Here is a 21,288-nt window from a genome sequence, read left to right as displayed (position 1 = left end):
AACAGTCATGTTTTTGGACTGTGGGAGGAAGGGGGAGTACCCAGAGAGAACCCATGCATGCTCAGGGAGAACATGCAAACTCCAGGCAGAAAGACCGCAGGCTGGGAATCGAACCTGCAGGCAGCAGTGCTCCCCACCTAATTTCATTAGACGTCGGAATATTGTGGAGCCCAGGAACTGACATGGGCATTTTCAATCCTGGTCCTCAAGGCACCCTGCCCTGCATGTTTTAGATGTTTCCCAGCTTTCACACACCTGTTATCAATTGATAGCAGATTATCAGGCTTTGCTGAACTGCAATCATCTGAATCAGGTGTGCTGAACCTCAGAAACATCCAAAACATGCAGAGCAGGGTGCCTTGAGGACCAGGATTGAAAAACACTGTGTTAGAGAGAGCAGCTTGAAAATGACAAGCAGAAACACGATGACCTGTCACCTAAGATGACTTGGAGCCTCAAACCCCACAGAGCGACTTCTAGATCATTAACTGGAGCAGAGTTTCATCAACCCTCCAGTGGTCAGGCATCTTCAGCGGCGCTTTACACACACAGTTATGTGGCCTCATTACGCTTGGTCCAGCTATTTATTTGTTAGTTTCTGTTTTCTTGCTGCTAAACTTTATAATTTTTGTCTTCATCATTCACAGCTACAGCGATCTCTGGCTCTGACCTGACCAGAGATCATTTCTCCTCTCTTTCTTTGCTGCACAGGGAGCCTCAAAGCACATATTAACACATGCTCACAGCAGACTATGTTAGACTTAGACAAACTTTACTGTATTCATTTTGTATAAACAGAGTGTATGCAAAATGAAATTTCAATGCATACAGCTTTTCAAGAGTGAATGAGCAGCTTAGCAGTGAAATAAACATTTCCATTTATAAAGTGCAGCAGTGATCAGAAGAAAATGGTGCAAATGCAGCAGAAACTTAAATAGAAACTCTTTAGGGATTAAAATGTGACGTCAACTGAAATATATCCCCGTGTCTAAAAGGACTGAGGATAAATTCCCTTTTATCAGGTGAATTATTGATGCGCGTTTCCGATATTTCCAGAGACGCAATCGTTGATGCCATCTTTGTTGTAAAGCACAAAATTGAGACCCTTTAGCATGAAAAAGAAAGGCTTAAAATAATTAAATGATCAGTATATTCATCCAAATGCATGAAAACTCCCAGACAACAAAGTTTTATCACACTCAGTGTTTTATTACGTATAAAAAAAAAAAAAAATCAAAATAACATTTGAATAATTCAGTGTTAGTTTACATAAAAATCAGGGTTCCAACAGTATCAGATGTTATCATGACATTTTGATTTTCATTGCCTTAAAAAAACATAAATTTCTCCAAATGAAACATCCTTAAATGCATAAACCCTTAAATGTATTTTGATTCTTTTTTTATATACATAAAATGACTAATTAAAATGCTCTTTACTTTGTGCACACAATATAAGTGCTTTTCTCAACTAAGCGATGCAAAATCCACAGTTAAGCTCAGATTTATTCACACCACTGGCAGATTAAAGATCATGTTTCCTTTGACTTTCAACTTGAATTCAGTTATAGAATCTATAGACAGAGGAGTAGATTAGGGTGATTGCAAGTAGTTCTCATGACCTCAACCATTTGGAGGTAATTACTGAACACGAATTATCAAAATCTCCATGGTAACATGCAGGGAGGGGCCAAAATTATTAAAAGGGCTTGCATGTTACACTCTCTTTTAACTATTATTTTCTAATAGATGCCCATCTTATCTTTTATCAACTCTAAAAGGTATACAGACATATTTTTTATGTATATCTGCCAAGGGGGTGAATAATGTATGGAAGAAAAACAGTCTCATTGGAATCTGCCTTTTTTTTAACACCGAATTTTAAATACTGAATTTATTTAGACATTGAATTTCTTACACTCAATTTTTATCTGGTAAAAATTCAGCTGCAAAAAAAAACTGCTGTAAAAAATTCAGCTGCAAAAATTCAGCTGCAAAAAAAATTCAGCTGCAAAAAATTCAGCTGCAAAAAAATTGCTGCAAAAAAAAATTCAGCTGCAAAAAATTCAGCTGCAAAAAACCTGCTGCAAAAAATTCAGCTGCAAAAAAACTGCTGCAAAAAAATTCAGCTGCAAAAATTCAGCTGCAAAAAAACTGCTGCAAAAAAATTCAGCTGCAAAAAATTCAGCTGCAAAAGTGTTGACCTTTTGGTGAACTCAAGCCAAAGCAATCTACACTCGATAGAGTCCAGCAGCTTCTAGCCAATGAAATTAGCTTATTTCGTCACGTGCCACAGCTGCGTTCAGCGCTGTTCCAGGCTGAATGAGGAATTTTTTTTTTTTTTTTTGTTAAACAGAATTACAAAACGTCAGTTAGCCACTAACAGACAGCTATTAGAGTTAGTTCGAGTGCAGATTGCTTTGGCTTAAATTCACCAAAAGGTCAGCAGTTTGCAGCTGAATTTTTTGCAGCTGCATTTTTGCAGCTGAATTTTAGCATCTGAATTTTTTGCTTCTGAATTCTTTGCCACTGAATTTTTTGCAGCTGAATTATTTTGCAGCTGAATTATTTGCAGCTGAATTTTTGCAGCTGAAGTTTTTGCAGCTGAATTTTTTGCAGCTGAATTTTTTTGCAGCTCAATTTTTACCAGGTAAAAATTGAATGTAAGGAATTCAATGTATAAAAAAATTCAGTGTTTAAAATTCGTTGTTAAAAAAATTCAGTGTTTAAAATTCAGTGTTAAAAAAAAGTAGATTCCAATGAGACTGTTTTTCTTCCATAATAATGTGGGGGGGGTTAAGTATTTCATACATAATAAATGCATATATGTTATTATAGAAAAAATTAAATGCACGAGAAACTCAAACTGAAAAGCATATCTTTAAAATGTCAACCTTGACATCCGGTAAATGTTATTGCAGTGATTATTTTCAAAAGGTTTTAAATAACCTGTGCTTGTAACGTTTTAATTTTTATAATAAAGGCTGTAATACAAACTAAAGCCAGAAACTTTGTAATAAAACGTGACTAGCTTATAAAAAGTCAGAGAATATAAAACCAGAAAGGATGCATGTTCTCCACAATGATCCGATAAAGATCTTCTTCAGTGTTTCTGTAAATTAATAACTTCCTGTGATGTTTTTTTCCTCCACATTTAATCATTAACATTTATATGAATTATGGGTGTAAAGATAGAAAGAGGCCACAGCTGTGGGAGTCTCAGAGCTGATCTAAGCCATGTAGATTGGGCTACCTGATCTCTGCTGGTCTTTTTTCTGTATTTCTAGGTTTAAAAAGACAATAGGATGCTTTTTAAAGTGTTCTACACTAACAGAGGACTGATTGAACGTGGATATCTGCCTCTCATTCTCCCTGAGAGCTGGTGTCTGTCGCAGATATAAACCAGACATGTAAACTAGGTTTGAAGATCTATCCATTTGTACACTGCAAAAAAATTGAAATCTAAATAAGTCTTTTTTTCTTGCAATAAGTGCATTTTTTTCTTGAACTGAGGAGGTAATTGAGACACTTTGCCAATGAAACAAGACAATTTACATTTAAAATAAGAAAACACAATTGCATTGTCTTATTTCAAGTGCATATTATCTAATTATCTTATTTTAAGACTAAAAATACGAATTCCATTGGCAAATTATCTCATTTACTTACTCAAATTAATGGTAAATACACTTAATTTAATGCATATTTTCTCATTTTTAGATGTTTTTTGCAGTGTAATAAATGAATCCTTCACCTATGATACGTATAAACAATTAGAATCAGGGCATGTTTCCCCAGCTGGCTTATTGAAGGCACATGTAGTGATGCTCGATGGGAAATAGAGTTTGGCATTTTAGTGCATCGCTTAAGTTTTAGGGTAATAAGACAGAAAAACTCTGATCAGATCAGCTCTGCTGGATAAACAGAGAGCAGAAAACAGTCAGTGTTTCCAAACAGCCGTAATTCACTGCAAAAATGATCTAGAAATAAGTCAAAATTTCTTAAACTAAGTGTATTTACCCTTATTTTGAGTAGGTAAATCAGATAGTTTGCCAATGGAATTAGTATTTTCACTCTTAGAATAAGATAATCAGATAATATGCACTTGAAATAAGACAATGCAATTGTTTTTCCTTATTTTAAATGTGAATTGTCCCGTTCCATTGGCAAAATGTCTCACTTTCCTCCTCAATTAAAGAATAAATGCACCTTTTTTTAAGAAAAAAATGACTTATGTAGATTTACATTTTTTGCAGTGTTAAATGAAAAGTTCAGTCAGCAAGGAATAACCAATGGATCTAAAACTAATATGTTAGCTGCGATTTAATGAACTTGTGTTAATGTGTTAATATGTAAAAAAAATTTTTAAATGGAGCGGCCATTTTTGCCCAAATATAGTAGCCCCTCCCTCCTGCCATCTTCCAGCAGTGACGTCACGGTGCGGTAAGCCTAGCGCCATTCTCCCCGCTTTACAAGCTAAATCAATGGGAACTACTAGACACATCTGCAATCAACAACAATTATTGAAGATTTCCAGAGGACTTCACCATTGAAATTCACCAGAGCTATAGTGAAACTGACAATGCCCACGTGCATGGCAGCTGGATGCTGGAATACATCGGGTAAAAGTGAAAAGAAAGAGTTATTCCACCTTTCTGATTCCTGATCCTCCACGGACGGGTTGAAGAGGGAGGATTTGCCATCGAACTTCTGGCCAGAGAAAAAACCCGTAATATGTAGCCAACATTTGGAAGAAGAATGTTTTCAAGATGACTTGGATAATAGCGCGTTGTGACAAACACCAGATACAGCACTGGGACTTGATCAACAGCCGATACCGCACCGTGACGTCACAAACCAGTAGGTGGCAGTAGTGTTCTTTGACAAACATGGATGCCTCCAGTAAAGCACATTCACATGAAAATTACTATTAATAATTTATTAAACAGCATGTAATAATTTCATATTTAAAGAACTTTCAGAAGTTTGAATTCTGAATATGAGCGGACTTTTCCTTTAAAGCGGAGAAGATGGAAATAAAAAAAGGGAACTTTTTGATGGATATGTACAGATTCCACCTTTTTGTTTCTGTAACCACCAGCTTCCTTTTTATATTTCTTTGTCAGCTCTCAGCAGCAGAATTTAAATTACTTTTTCGGGTTTCATTTGATAGACCAACACAAAGTGGTAAAGAACTGAAATGGAGAACGACAATCTGAAAAAATGCGGACCCATTTGCTTCTGCTTAAACTTAAGTTCTAATTCTGATTTGATTCAAACTGATCATTCTCATTTTAGGTGAGATCTATGTCATTGTACTGAATTATGAACGTAAATCGAGTAGAATAGTTTTATCTTTTATTTCCGCTCCAAATATCATACTTTTGTAAAACCTGATATTTCCCTTAGTTACAACTTTATTGATTATAAAGAGAGGATTTTATATTTAAAGTCTTCTGGTGAGCTCTGTCCTTAGCTCTGACAGTTACACACCTTAGAGTTTTTACACTTTGCTTCTATTAGACGTTTTTCAGAGTATACATCACATTACTATATTGTTTAGCATATAAAAAAAATGGAGGTTTGTGTAATAGGTGGGAAAACGTAGCGTGAACAGAAACTCTTTGTCCCTCTCTACACCACGAAAGCAACGATGTTTCTGAATTCTCTCCTTTTTATTAAAAAGGGAGAAACTTTAACCTGATTTTTTCGGTAGTTTTAGAAGCAATATCATATCAGTGCGTACATTCAGACGTAGGCTACAGAATAAATGGAAAATCGCAGAAATGATTCATTCTGCATTTTAAAGCTTATTAGGAAGATTTAATTAAGGAATATTTTCATTTTGCTGCAGAAATATACGGCGAAATGCGGCAATGTCGTTTGGTTTAATACTCCTTTATTTTCCAACAACAACATAAAGATTAATTTCTTGTCGATATGCTTGCATTTAGAATGCAGTTCAAGTCTAAAACCATCTGCTGCTTCTGATAGCTGCTCCTTATTCAACTTTACTCTGCCCCCTACAAAAGGGAACACTTTTAATGTTAATCTTGAAAAAAAAAAGTTGATTTACCAAAGATAATTTGTAAGAATGAGATATGAATCTTCAGTTTTAACAGCAGGCAAAAAGACAGTTAGGAGTCAGCTGAACATGAGTTAGATAAACAAACAGATTCGCAGATTTCCAGCATCGGGATGTGATGTTTGGTTCGTTTCCACATCAAAAAGGGAAAATCCTTAAAAAATCTTATGGGTCAATTAGACTTGGTCAGCTGCTAATCGTTTATTGCGGTTCTGTTGCCCGTTTAGGCTCACTACCCTTCATATAAACGCAACGTTGGTGAACCAAATGTCCCAAGGCGGGACCCAACTGTCCCATTATGGGTATCAAACGACCGGAGGCAGACATACACCTCCAAACTCCAAAAGGTTGGCTATAATGAAAAGAATATAGATGTTAAAGTGGAAATTAACAGCACCTGTTTCAAAAATGAATCATCTTCAATGTTTGTAAAAGAAAAAGCAGATAAAGGTACACAGGCATCAGTAGACAGGCAGCTTCTGGTTGGGCTTTTTTTAACTTCCCCACCTAAAACTAAACAACTGGTGGTTTCAAATGATCTGAAAGACAAAAACTGGTGCAGGCAGCTCAAAATAAAAGTGCAACTCTGGTGTAAAACTCTAACAAACAAAGCCCAACATTTCCAATCAGAGTTGGCAGAGAAAAAAAGGCAAACCTAACTGTGGTGAGGTCTGGTCACATCACGCCCTCCTGACTTAGAGGAGTTTGGGTCTGGATGGGTTGGGCCTGACGGACGAATAGGCCCCGATGTGAGTGATGAGGTTAGGCTCCACACTGTGGGATCTTTCTCCAGGAGTTGTCCTGGCCACCCGATAAAGAACCGTGTCCTTGGCGTTCCCTTTGTAGCAGAAGGAGGCGTCCAGGTAATCCGCCACTCTTAGCGAGGCGTTGCCAGGGAATAGCATGGCCGGGGTGCAGCACTCGGTGGCCGGGGAGACGGCGTAGAGCTGCGGAGAAACTCTACGAAACTCCAAGAGGTAGTGTCTACCGACGAGCTCGGCAGCGGCCATGAAGTAGAGGGTGAAGAGGATGAGATGGCTGGCGGACAGAGTGAAGGAGAAGGAGCAGGGGTTCCAGTAAGAGATTGCGAAGAGGAGGGCTGTTGCTCCCACCAAACCGAGGCCGAGCCATTCCAGGATGCGGTACGGCTCAGGGTTCCAGTAGCGCTGCAGCCTCTCTGGGTGATACAGCTTGATGTAAAGCGTGTTGAGGGCAAACCGACGAGACAGCAGGTCTTTGACCACCCTGAAAAAGTCCCGTCTAGGGAGGGCATCATCCTCCAGGATGATCATGTTTTTGGGCTTCACCAGCTCCCATCCCTGTCGAAGACAGAACACGTAATCCCTCTTCTCCCTCTCGAAGATGTTGATCTGTCCTCTGTCGCTCTGCTGCTCCTGAGTCGACCGGCGTATCACCTTGAAGTGGTCCTCCAGCAGCTTGGCGTCCTGGTTGTCCTGATGGCCTCTCTCTACGTCGCAGACCAGGACCTCGGCACACCGCTGCTCCCCACAGCTGCCCGCAGTGACACTCAGCTGCCGCATCACCTGCAGCAGGTAGTGGAAATCCCGCCCCTCGTTCCGCCTGGCCGTCACCACGGTCACCAGCAGCTCTGGATTCTGGGTAAGGTCGCTGAATTTGGTTGCCTCCAGTGGGGAGCTGTTCTGCCAGAAGCGGAGCGCATCCTGGCCTCGCCCGAGGCTCTCCTGCAGGGACTCATCGCTCATGGAGTTCAGGTACATGAACCGGAAGAAGTAGTAAGAGTAGAGCAGCCTGTGGCAGCATAGAGGCAGGATGACGCAGAACGTGATGACAAACACGGCGAGGGCTTGAGTAAGAGAGCTGGACCATCGCATGTGCTGAGCGGAGAAAACTCTCCATTTAGGCATTGATAAAACCAAGAAGTGGGAGCTGGTGGCAGCCTAAATAACTCTGAAGGGTAAGGAGCGATGAAATCAGATGACTCTGCTGTGAACTGATGGGTCTGTGGAGAATGGTGTCAGATGTTGGCATGTTTTCATTTTGGAAACAAAGAGGCTCTGATCTTGATGCCTGAAGAAGAAATAAAGAGATTTTTCAGGATTTGAATGGTCGGTAGAAGGCCCAATCCCAAACTGGCCCCTAAACACTAACCCTGAGCACTAACCCTCCCCCACATTAAGTGCCGTCCCAAATCACGTAGTGGGTAGGGCGAGTGGACCGTCCAGCCCTTAAATAGTGATTCTGCATTAGTTCAGGCTCACTGGAATTTGGCAGCGGGTGTAACGGCAACCTAACGGTGGAAGAAAAGTGTTCCTCCAAATGTAAGTTTTGCTGGTTTACTGAATCTTCATCACACTGACAGAAAATCATAAGTTAAGTGTTTGAAAGAAAAACTTAATTTATCCTAAAAGGGAATGTCCTCTTTGAAATAGTTTTATTTAATCGTATACATTTGTTTTAAGAAAGAGGCAAATGTTAGATTTCATGTCACCCTGTGCCACAGAGCTACGGTCACATTGGGTGTCACTGTGTTGCCATAGCAACGACAGATTTCCCTTTCTCGTTTCAAACCCCCCACCTTCATTCAAGCAGCGAGTGAGACTTCATTTTGAGTGACACTTGATAGTTCAGGGGTAGTGCTTAGGGGGCAGTTTGGGATCCATTCAAACTTCACTTCAGGGTCCTTCAAAGAGACAACGTGCTCTACGCACAACTCCACTACACATCAGGATTAATCAGTAATCCTGATGTGTCTGGATTACTGACAGACCAGTAATTGGTGTGTTATATAATAATGATAATAATACATTATTATTATTATGATTATTACAAGAAAAAACAACTTGGTTGATTCCTGATCATCTTAAAGGAATAGTACACCCAAAACATGATTAGCCTTCATTTTCTACTCACCCCCATGCTGAACAACACTCTGGAGTACTTTTTTGATATCTCAAATGCATCTGGAGATCTGGGAGGCTTCTTGCTGTCTGCTGACATTCAAATAATGGAGGTCTATGGTGACCGAGACAGAAAGGTCCATAAAAGTCCACAAAAAACGTGTCAATATTCCTCCATGCTGCTCGTCCAATGTATTCCAAGTGTCCTGAGTGGGTAGCATCCAGAATTTACTCGAAACGAAGTCATTTAGAATGTTTTTAGAGCATAAACAGTAGTGTATAGGATTTCCTGAAAGCGCGCACACGCGCGCTCACGACGCTACGGAAGCCGGCAGACCAAACCAGCGCATTCAGCTCGGCAAAGAACTCATGCTCTTCCTCAACAATGAAGTCCTCAGACATTTTTCTTTCGTTGTTTCTTTCTTTGCACAGGTAAACAGCACATTTCTTCTTCTACGCTTGCATTATTGGCGGAGCAGACGCTGAATGCGCACTTTCATCTGGTTTGGTCTGCCGGCTTCCGTAGCGTCGTGAGCGCGCATGTGCGCGCTTTCAGGAAATCCTATACACTACTGTTTATGCTCTAAAAACATTCTATATGACTTCGTTTCGAGTAAATTCTGGATGCTACCCACTCAGGACACTTGGAATACATTGGACGAGCAGCATGGAGGAATATTGACACGTTTTTTGTGGACTTTTATGGACCTTTCTGTCTCGGTCACCATAGACCTCCATTATTTGAATGTCAGCAGACAGCAAGAAGCCTCCCAGATCTCCAGATGCATTTGAGATATCAAAAAAGTACTCCAGAGTGTTGTTCAGCATGGGGGTGAGTAGAAAATGAAGGCTAATCATGTTTTGGGTGTACTATTCCTTTAATAGAGGTAATCTTTTTAATCACATCGACATTCACCAAGTGTGTCTGTAATTCAGCACTAGGGGGCAGCATTGCTACATAAATAAAATCAGATCAGGTAGTGAGATCTGTTTCCAAATCTGAGGTGTGTAGTTTATACATATACAGGTTCTTATTAATGTTTTGCAGTACCAACAAGCCGATTTAACTTAATTATTTTAACTGTATTGCTAAGTCGCTGAGCAAAACCCCTAGAACCCTACGGACCCACCGATGGGTCCAGCTGCCACATGACCTCGTAATTTTAATAAACCCCCAGTATTGATGTAAAAAAACACATTTGGCACAGTGAAATTTCTCACTAATACCATTCTAAAATAAATATGATTCATCTGATTGAGTCCAAATTTGGTATATTTTTATACAACATTTAGATTTAAAAGTCTGTACTACTTTTTTTGTGCTATAAATAATATTTTGGTAGTGTTTTGCAATGTTTATTTCAAAGAAAATTTTGGCGAGGTTCAAAAAAAGCAAAATATTTTGTATTTTGTCCCTAATATTTCAGGCAGGGTCAAAGCTACAATGGTGCTGACACCAGAAAACCATTCTATGACATCTTACCTTTACAGACGTACCAAAAGTTTCTTCTTAAATCTAATAGCTGTGAGGCTATAAGTGATTTACTTTTGTGTGTTTTATCAGGCAGAAATTTATTTATACCCCCTGAGGGTGTAAGAGGTTAACCCCACACTGCTCCGCGGGCGCCGCACAAAGGCAGCTCACTGCTCCCCAAGGGGATGGGTTAAATGCAGAGTGAATTTCATTGCTCTGTACTTATGACAGTGTAATGGAAATTAAAAGAGCGGGAAAAAACATGCAAAAATAAAAACATTAAAAAGAGCTTTAAGCTGCACAACTCACTGCATGAAAAGTGGGATTTTCGTCAATATACGGCACTGTAGATTGTCGTGGAACTTCAGGTTAGCGGCAGTTTACGGCAATTTGCAGGCCTTGCCGTAAACTCCCGTAAATTGTCAGAAATTGACGTGGAATTTCTTAGGCAGTGTTCCCCCCATGCCTCCCCCCCATGGAATTCTAGGGGAGGCTTTAACATGTAAATGAACATGCTGTGAGCTGTACAAATGCAAACCAGGGTTGCAGGGGGGGTTTTACCCCCCCTGCAACCCTGGGTAAGAAAATCTCTGATACAAAGAGATCAGGTATAGCCTCTTACATTTTAGCTTGAATTGATTTATTTAATTAAAGTATAGAGACCAAAACAGATCTTTAGCTGACAGAGCAATACATTTAGAGCAGTAATTATTTTTTTTTTTATTTGCATTTAAGATAAAAAATAAAATGTTGTCTGTCAATATGCTCAATTCACAATTACTTAAGTGGAAAAGTTTCAAGAAATGATTCTGAGATGATTCACTTTATAACATGGCGCATTATCCTGTTGGAAGTAGCCATCAGAAGATTGGTACACTGTGGTCATAAGGTCATAGGTCAGCATGCTAAATTGGTTTTAAGTGGCCCAAAGTGTGGCAATAAATATCCTCCAAATAGATGGTAGAAATAGATCAGGCCCAGTATAGCCTAATTATAGACTCTTACATTTTAGCTTGAATTGATTTATTTAATTAAAGTACGCTAGATTACTGTGTATGCAAATGTTATGTAAAAGAAAATACACAAAATAATTTACTTCAAAAATTAGTTTTAATCAGAATCAGTTGGCTGTAATGGTTAATTTTTTTTTTTAGATTTCCACTTTTTTTTTTTTTTTTGTTATTGAATATATAAGAAAACAATAACAATCTCAAACAACAAGTCAATAACAAATATTTCAATACAAGAAGAAATATCACAACTCCTGCTTTTGAAAAATAAAATTAAATGCACAGGCTGGAACAAAGTATAAAATAAAATAAATAAAAATAAATAAAATAATAATAGGGTTTAAAGTAAATTAATCAGTGGGGACTACCAACTGAAATTCTTCAATTAACTCAAACAATTTAATTGCATTTAAATTCTGCATCTTTCTCAGACATCTTTTGAAAAGGGAAAGTTCATTTTTGAGAGCAGAGATTGAGAGGGAGCATTTTGCATAGCGACATTTATGGATATAATACTTTGTTACAATTATTAGAATATTGATTAAAAATTCCAAATTTTTTTTCTTTAATGGATAAACCGAATTGAATGTTTTGCCAGGAAATAAAATCTAAATTTATTGTTTTAGAAGACAGAAAGGTTCGAAGTTGATCCCATAAGTTTAATACTTCTTTACATTCATAAAAAAGATGTTTAGTTGTTTCCAATTGAGTTGTACAAAAGCCACAATTCTCAACATTAAACTTAAATCTCTCTCTTAAAAACTCATTTGAAGGATATATGTTATTTATTATTTTACATTGTAATTCTTTATATTTAGGAGGAATTGGGAATTTCAAATAATTTGTCCTAATTTTGACTATCATAGATTTCTTAAAATTTTGTTAGAGAGCTGTGCTTTTTGTTCTTCCTGGGTACATATTATTTATAGAATATTGATTCAAAAACTTGTTGTTGCATTTATTATCTCTAATGTCCACCTGCTCAAATTCAATCTTATGGAGACAAACAATTGCAATTGCAAACAATTTATAGGTGCATTACCGCCACCTTCCAGAATGGAGCGACGCGAGCTCTTCTCGCGAGTCCTTCCGTATAACAATGACGTCGTATGTGATTGGAGGAGCCTGATGAGCCTTCGGCCCCATCGTCCAATCACGTGTGAGCTTTTGTGCACTACGACTTCTCGCGAGACCAGCATATTAGCAGACAATTTTGTGTTACTACACTTAGAAGAACTTCATCTCCATTTACCGTGTTTGTATTTTGTTGTTACGTGAACAATGGCTGCACGACGTCTCGCGTTCAACTCGCCTCCAACTGCTCTTAGTCCACAACTTTCGGCCAGCCCGCAGACTGACGAGAAGAAACTGCTGATTGCTATCAGCGGACTGTCTCGTCAGCTTGCCCAACATACTGCCGACATGAATGAACGCCTCACTCAGCTGGAGAATTCGATGCGCTCCAGGTTGTAGTCCATAGAGGACAAGATGGTGGCTCTGCAGTCGAGCAACTTTGCAGGATATACGAACTCGAGGAAGAGAAGACGGGTGAACAACGCCACGCTAGCGGTAAATATATGTTCGATTACTGGTAGCTATGCTAAAAGCAGCCTAGCTTAGCTAGGCAAGCTAAAGACAACCTAGCCTAGCTAGGTAAGCTAAAAGCAGCCTAGCCTAAAGCTTTATTAAAGTGTATTTTTTGTGATTCACAGGAAGCAATATGCCGTCTTAACAACTCGGAAACTAATTGCAGGCGCTATGAACCGGAGCAGGGGTAAGGTTTAAAGAATATGCGGTAAAAGGACATGGATACGGATGGATACCGACCATAGCTGTACTTTTTTTTTTTTTTTCACAGACTACAGTCGCCTCACAATGAGGCGGTGACCTCCTATTTGCTCGGATTTGCACGATGTTGATAAAGACGACATTGTGTGTAAGTGACTTGTTTTAATGTTTTCTCCTTCCTTGTTACTGTGACTTGCGTTTGATTTTTTTTTTTATTCATACCACTCTCATTTAATTGTTTTCCAGCTGCCTGTAAGACGTATTATGAGACGGTATGCAGGAGCTTCAGATACACGCTGCTAGCCAGCACGCTGCGTGCGGAGGCCGCCAGGCTATCTGCTCGGAGTCGGGCCAGAAGAAAGATGGTAAGACTTTATTTGGTGACTATTTTTCAGGTGCATTGATAGATGTGTTGTGTCCATATGCAGTGCGCTGATTCATTGTTTTTTTTTCAGCTGCTGAAGGCGAGGCAGAGTGTGCTATCAGATGAGGAAGTGGAACTCTGTAAGTCCGCCACCGTCGACCTCATGTCCGACGAAGAAGATGGCGTCGTCGGCGGTGTCTCTGGATGGATTGTACGGTCGCCGCCATTTCGTAGGCCGGATCCCTCTGAACTCTGTGTTAAGCTGCAGTCCCGGTTAGAAGCGATGCCGAAGTACAGAGCCACGCACAGTAGGCGTCTGCACATCGGACCTGCCTCGGAGGGAATGCTGCCTGTTACCTCCAACCCCGAGGAAGCAAACGGACCGTTCACGGAGTTGTAATTTTTAGATACGCATGTGTTTGGATACGCGTTGTATATAGTTGTGTTTCAATAAAGCTCTTTCTTTGCATAAACAGCTTCCTGGCAAATCTTCATTTCCTGTATAAATTCATTCATGTCCTTGATGGTAGCATAATAATTGTGTAGTAGTGTAGGATAACATAAATACACAGCATATGAATGAATAAATATATGAATTAATAAATATATGAATATATATATATGAATGAATAAATATATATATGAATAAATATATATGTAAATATATATATATATGCCAACCAATCACGAGCGACTTTACTTGTTTAAAAAGAAGTGGTTCCGTCCAATACTCAGTAAGAAAATTAAAGCCTGGCGTGGCCACGTGTGGTTTTGCTGCCAATCACGAGCGATTTCATTTGTTTGAGAATAGTGGTTTCAGCCAATACTGAGAAGGTTATTCAAGCCAGACCTGGCCAGCCGCGCGGGTTTGCTGCATTCATATGCTAATTAGGGCCATTAGTACAGCTGATCGCTCTCCACATACGTCAGAGTCCGTTTCCGACAATTTGTGGCACGACAAACGCGGACAAGCACGGGTTGCAAATTGTCGGAAACTGACGAAAATCAGGCAGATCTGCGGGAGTTTACGGGGGTTTACGGGGACGAAAATCTCACTTTTCATGCAGTGACTGTGCAGCATCTGCCTGCAGGCTATCCCAAATAGCTAATAAGAAGTTATTACTTGTTTTGTGGGTTTTTTTTATGTTTACATCTACATAACAAAAAATAATCAACAAATAAATATAGTAGATGACATAAATATGATATAGACTAGGTAATATATATTTTAACAGCCTTTTCTGGATCTAATTGAAGGAGAGGAGATGGAATAATGTCTCCCATTCTCTTCAGCTTCAAACCCAACAAGACCCTTAAGCCAGGCATGAGCTGTGCGATTTTTTTCAATCGTTGCACGCAGCTACAGCTCACTGACGAAATCGCAGGGTTTCATCGTACAGTTTAAGTTCAAAGCTTACGATGCATGTTCAGCCGGACGCTCTGATGCGATCTACCTGCTCAGGTCAGGTGGTACTCAGGTCAGCAGTGAGATGGCGCTACTCGGACTTGTCTATCCGGAAGCCAAACGAGTAGAAAAGGAATATCTATAGTGAAACTCACTGCCTTGGCAATTTGTGCACTTTTGTGCTGAAAGCCCTAAAAAGAAAAGGCAACGACATATTTGGACAACGTGGCTAACGTGGCTACTACAGTCTGTCAATTTTACAGAAAGAACTACATTTTAATCACTGCACCCCCGCCATTTTTCTTTGTTTTCGTCTAAGAGGAAGAAGAAGAAGAGTGCTTGTTTGCGCCCTGAGTGAATTTCAAACATGTTTGATTTTCTCCTGACTTCACGATTCCTGATCGGGAGGTGGTTGTGATGATCGCCCCTCTTTAGCTAAACAAAGTCATGTTATGGGATGGATGAGCTTCTTGTTAATCATATATCTCATCCTACCACAGGCGTTACTTTCTGAAGGACTGGGGGGGGGGGACAGTCCCCGCCAATAATTTCCACTTTTTCCCCTCCTTCTGCTTATTTACTTTAGCCAAAGGTAACAGAGTTGCAGCTAACTATGTTCAGAGCATTTTGAGGTTGGAGGAGAGAGACACAGCAGCACTCAGTGAATATTAACTAGCAGCTACTTTGATGTTTAAGTTAAAGGTACACTGCAAAAATGATCTCAAAATGAGTAAAAATGTCTTAAATTAAGAGTATTTACCCTAATTTGAGCAGGTAAATAAGATGATTTGCCAATGGAATGAGTATTTTTACTCTTAAAATAAGATATCTAGATATTATGCACTTGAAATAAGACAATGCAATTGTGTTTTTCTTGTTTAAAGTATAAATTGTCTTGTTCCATTGGCAAAGTGTCTCACTTCAATCCTTAATTCAAGAAAAAATGCACTAATTTTAAGAAAAAAATGACTTATTTAGATTTGATTTTTTTGCAGTGTAGGCGACGGTTTGGTTAAAAAAATTAGAGATCATACCACCAAAAAATCTGTTTGTTAGACATACGAAGCTTTTTCAGCTAAAAATGGCAAATATTTTAAGTTTATACAAGTTAGTTTCAAAATGCAAGAATCTTGAGAAACATAGTTTGTTCTTCTTTACTAGTTAAAAAAGCTTGGTTTCCCGGAGGACCATGACTCCCACTTACAGGTTAAAATGAACATGTTTTCTGATTGAACAGACAGAATCAGACTGCAGAGCTTCTACATATCTTGATTTTTTGTTTCTGGCATCATTATATTAGTAAAAAGGTTTTTAAATCTTTTTTTTTAACAGAAAACTGAGAGAAGTAGGGAGAGCTGCAGATTTAAAGGTGAAACAGATTTACTGGGATATGCAACATGCAATAAAATATATCTCCAAGTTTACCAGAAAGTTCACAAGAAAAAATATGCTATATCTAAAATGATGCATATACATATTTTTCTGGATGGATGGAATTTAAATTGTACTTCTAGGGATGCATGATATATCGATTTTGGTGCTGGAATTGGCTATTATTTGTTATCTCTTTATACATTAATGTTTTTGGGCCCTATATATAAAAAAATACACTAAAAGACATCTCTCTAACTGTATAAATATAAATATCAGTGTATTATAGTTATCTTCTGTTCTCAACAATAGAAAAGCATTCAATAGATATATATTTGAGTTCATTTTGGGAAAATACAAAACCCTAATAAAAGCATCGGTCCATCAGCTGAGTCTCCCACCAACTTTCATCATAAAGTTACACAGCAATGTACGGAAGAGGATTTATTTCAGTTTAGAATTCTGAGAAAAAAGTCAGAATTCTGACAGCTAACAAACATGTTAGCATCAAGCCATAGCCATGTCTGTTTTACAGACTAGCTCTCTTGTTTTGATGACCTTCTGCTCCTCCATTAATGAGGGGACCCCTCGGGCACGTAAAAAGTTGCCTAATTCCATTATTTTCCACCAATGTGTCTAAGGGTGTGCAAAATAATCGTCAAATCGATGCATCGCAATTCTAATTTTTGTGATCTACTGCATCGATTCTTGAAGGCAAGAATCGATTATAAAAAAAAAAAGAACAAATAAAATACATGAATGGTTGCCGCACATCAGCCAAACCAAGTGGAATACAACTTCCAGTCCAGCAGATGTCGCTGCGGATGTGTTGACGCCCGCTGCCTTGTGTCACAAGCATTTCCGGCCGCAGGATACTGCGACGAGTCATTCGTAAACAAAATATGAAAGAGACTGAGAAAATTTGCCCCCCCAGCTCCATCACATTTCAAGTTAGATGCTTGGATGCATTCTGGCTTTAAAAACAAAGAAGGTAAAAACGAAATTGATATGACGCACGTCATTTGCAAAAGGGGAAATGTCATACATTTGAATGTTTTCATTTCATTGGTTTAAAGGACCACTGAGGCCATGTAAACGGCACTGATTATCCTTATTTTGTTATTTTAAGTTTGATGAATCCTAAGATCTTTTTGTCAGTGTGTCCACGCCAGTAATAGTAATATTTCTGTCCAGTATTTGTTTTCATGGCAACACCTCCAAAAGTCGTTTCAATAAATACAGCTATGTTTGAATTCAGTTGCTTTCAGTTATGTATCAATTGAAGATACGATCCAGATCCCACCCAGCCAGTCAGCCACTGGTAAGGGCTGTATCTTTTTCTTACGGTGTTCAGTGAAAATATCGCAATGCATCGCAGTGTTTCAAGTATCGTGATGAATCTTGATAGAATCGCATCGTGGCATGTGAATCGTGATTCGAATCGAATCGTGACTTCTTTGCCAATACAAACCCCTAAATGTGTCACTGGCCACCTTAAACAACTCACATCTTTGTCAGTGAAGCTGAGTGCTCCACATCTCTTCCTTCATGGTGCCCATCTACATTAAGATCCACAATTCTTAGATTAAAGTCAGTATTCTGAGAAAAAAAGTCCGAATTCTGACTTTTTCCCCATACTAAACTGAAATAAAATGTAAAAATTAGTTAACTTTTTTTTTTTTTTTTCACTGGCCCTAATCCTCTTCCGTAGCAATGAATCCTGCAGCAACAATCTGAATAATCTAATGGGACTAGTGTCTGTATAGATTCATTGTTTACATATTTGTCAGTGATTGGTTGCTTTTTTTTTTTTTTTTTTTTTTTAGGTATTTTTTTTTTTTTTTATTGTTTTTTTAATTAAAGGCGAATAAAAAGTAAAACAGTTTGAGTTTTGCTCCATTGAACTAAATCAAACATCAGAAACTTTGTGCAGGAAGCGAGCATGACTGGATTTAGAGATGAATGTTGAAATAACTCAGCATACAGGATGTTATGTTACCTTCTCCACAGAGATTATTATGAAACCCTGAGATCATAAAGCCACTCCTCTCTCAGAGGACAAACCTGTCTGTCGACTGATTGTGCTTTTAAAAGCAGAGCTGCTAATCTAACTATTCCTTAATCAGGACAGTGATGACAGCTCCTATTGTTCACAGCTCATCCACTGCAGCTCAATGTTTTCAGAAACCCAAACTGCTCTGTTGTTCCGAAGTACACTTCGCTGCAGCAAACAGAAAGGGGCGGGGACGGACCACTGTCAGTCTCATACCTTATATGGAAATGGGACCATTTCATTCCGGAACTGACGGGGGCGCTAGTGACACTATTTCCTGTACCGACCGTTTCATAATAATTATAATAATAACGTATTTTATTTGACAACGCCTTTCAAAACACCCAAGAACACATTCAACATTAAAAATACTAATTAAACAGTAAAGAAATGGCTACAAAACGTGATATGTCACGTGGTATGTCTGTCACGTGGTATGTCCCTTTTTTATTTTGAAATCTTTATTTAAAATTATATTAGTAACAAACAATCTAAAATAAGCAACAATAAGGAATCATTATGGAGAAATAAAATCAATATTTTGGAGACAAATGTACATTACATTAAGAGCACATTTATCCATCCATTAATTTTTATGAATTATCCTCAAGTTGGTTCATGAAGGCTGCTGACCCTGGACAGATCCCCAGTCCATCGCTGATTAAGAAAACAGATATAAACAAATACATGCTGGTGCTGAAGTTCAAATAATATATTTTGATGTTGTGAACGGTACTCTTAAAATAAATAAGTTAAAATCTAAAATATAATAGCCTTTGGCTTATTTAATAAGAACTAGATGGAAAAGAGGTTTGGTCTGTAAAACATTTAGTCGACAATTTTGGCCAACTTAGTACGTCCATTCACGGTGCACTTTTGTTGTTTATTTGCCAAATATTTGTTCTTATTATTCTCATTGTGAATATAATTTACAAACAAACCAAAGGACTTTTGAACTTTTAACAAGTGCCTTTCGTTAACTAGAATATACTTGGTTGCAGGTGACCTGGCTCAATTATTATCATTATTGACCATAATGTCTCCTATAAGGACTCCAGCTCAACTAGTAAACTGGCTGGTGTCCCACTATTCCATTTAGAAATACCATATTAATTTTATCAATTGCAATAAATTCATGAACTGCACTCCAAAAACATGAATAAAACATGAAAACATAAAGTGATTAATTAAAACCTTAAATGTAGCTTCAACCTGGAAAGACTCGCACAGAAAGTAGGTTTTAGAAAGTTCATTTGACAATAATCTTCAACTTTCTGATCCCGGCAGTAGACACTGTACTGGTAACCACCAGAGAGAATGATCTTTTTTCTACATGAAAACCTTTTTGAATAAAGTCTGTCTTCATCTCACCTGCTCAGCCAATCACCTGCTCAGGTGCCTCCCTCCCAGCCTAACGGCGCCGGTCTGAAGTCCTTCACCCTTCATAAAGTCCAGCTTGATGTGTGCAACTGCTCCTCACCTGAGCTTCCATCACCTCCACCCTGATTACACCTTCGTTTTGCTCGTTTAATCTTATGTTTGTATCTGAACAATGTTTCTGCAACTTATTTTTTATTACATAAAACAAGTTGATTCTAACTGTTAAAACATAAACAACTTGTCTGTATGTCAGGTTTGTAAAGAAAGTTTGTATTGATTCCAGTCATTGTTCAAAAATGTATAGGAAACATTGTATATTGCAAGTTATTAGCTTTTGTAGTTCTTCTCTGGACCTTTTAAAAAGGACAAATTGAAGGTTTTCTTAAAAAACTGAATCTAGAAAAGCGTATTAATTTACTATGTGAAACAAATTTTAAGAAGGTAAAATTACCTTTTGTTGATTTTGTGGGTTTTGCATTATGGATCGTGTGCCGAACACCAGTGCAAAAACTTTTCAAACTTCTTTCTTTCTTCTTCCTTTCCTCTTAACCCCGCATCTTTAAGGCATTTATACTAGTGATTATGAAAATAGCGCCCCCTTCATTTCCGGAATGCAATAGTCCCATTTCCAAATAAGGTATGGGACTGACGGAAAGGTCCGTCCCCGCCCCTTTCTGTTTGCTGCAGCGAGGTCCTTCTCGTTGTTCCTGCGTCAAACTGAATGATAACCCGCCTCTAACAAACAACTATAAGAGCAAATCCAGCTAATTTCATCCGCTGATCCTACCTGCTTATTGTTGACTTTTAATATGATAGTTCTAGTTGTTTCGCTTCCGCCGCGTTAACGCCGTAAATTCGGTGTGAAGAACCACAGAAACACGGAGCTAAACGGAGCTTCCAGCGAGATAAAGCAGGACAACATGTCCGACATATTTCTGTGATTTGAACAAATAAACTGAAGGAATATGGACTCACTGTGAGCCGAGGAGCTGCTGCTGTTTGCCAACAGCTGCCATGTCTGTCGAAAAGTAACCACGTCCTGCTCCTGGATACGGTAAAACACCGCAACCGAGCCCCGTAAACACCTAATAAGGGCGCAGCGAGCTGTACCTCTGCTGACCAGCAGGTGGGGCCAAAGAGCTGGAAAAAAAACCTACTGTAAAAAAAAACACTGATCTCTATTGCTGATTGCCCATTAGTAGTATGGGGTTGAAGTGAAGCCACTGGCCGCCATATTGGTACTCCCTTGTTAAACTGGTCTCAGTGTGAACAATATGTGTGCTACATCGTCAAACAACGATGATGTTCTCATTTTCAGGGCGGCTTAACAATTTTAAAATAAAGATTAATTCATCACTTTGATCCACACTTGCTGTTTCATTGCATAAGTAGATTACTTAAATTTATAATAAAAAAAATTGGGACATCACATTGCATAGTCATTATGAAGTCAATGAAATCTATAAATTATGTAATATAA

At 38.6% G+C, this 21,288-nt stretch overlaps 1 protein-coding gene across 1 annotated transcript; it reads right to left on the bottom strand.

The window, feature by feature from the left end:
- Positions 1 to 5,344: 5,344 nt before the first annotated feature.
- pgap4 (post-GPI attachment to proteins GalNAc transferase 4) lies at positions 5,345 to 20,921 on the bottom strand. Its single transcript, XM_038278024.1, has 2 exons — positions 20,784 to 20,921; positions 5,345 to 8,133 (listed from the first exon to the last, which is right to left on the bottom strand). Exon 2 carries the CDS (start codon positions 7,968 to 7,970, stop codon positions 6,780 to 6,782), a length of 1,191 nt encoding a protein of 396 aa, XP_038133952.1. The 5' UTR covers positions 7,971 to 8,133; positions 20,784 to 20,921; the 3' UTR covers positions 5,345 to 6,779.
- Between the last annotated feature and the right edge of the window lie 367 nt (positions 20,922 to 21,288).

This window comes from Cyprinodon tularosa, unplaced genomic scaffold (assembly GCF_016077235.1).
Source record: "Cyprinodon tularosa strain WSP-4 unplaced genomic scaffold, ASM1607723v1 ctg137, whole genome shotgun sequence".
NCBI lineage: Eukaryota > Metazoa > Chordata > Actinopteri > Cyprinodontiformes > Cyprinodontidae > Cyprinodon > Cyprinodon tularosa.
This window is presented reverse-complemented; position numbering and strand designations above follow the sequence as displayed.

Excerpts from the sequence above, each read along its gene's own strand:
- pgap4 (XM_038278024.1), bottom strand. The coding sequence starts at position 7,970 with ATGCCTAAATGGAGAGTTTTCTCCGCTCAGCACATGCGATGGTCCAGC.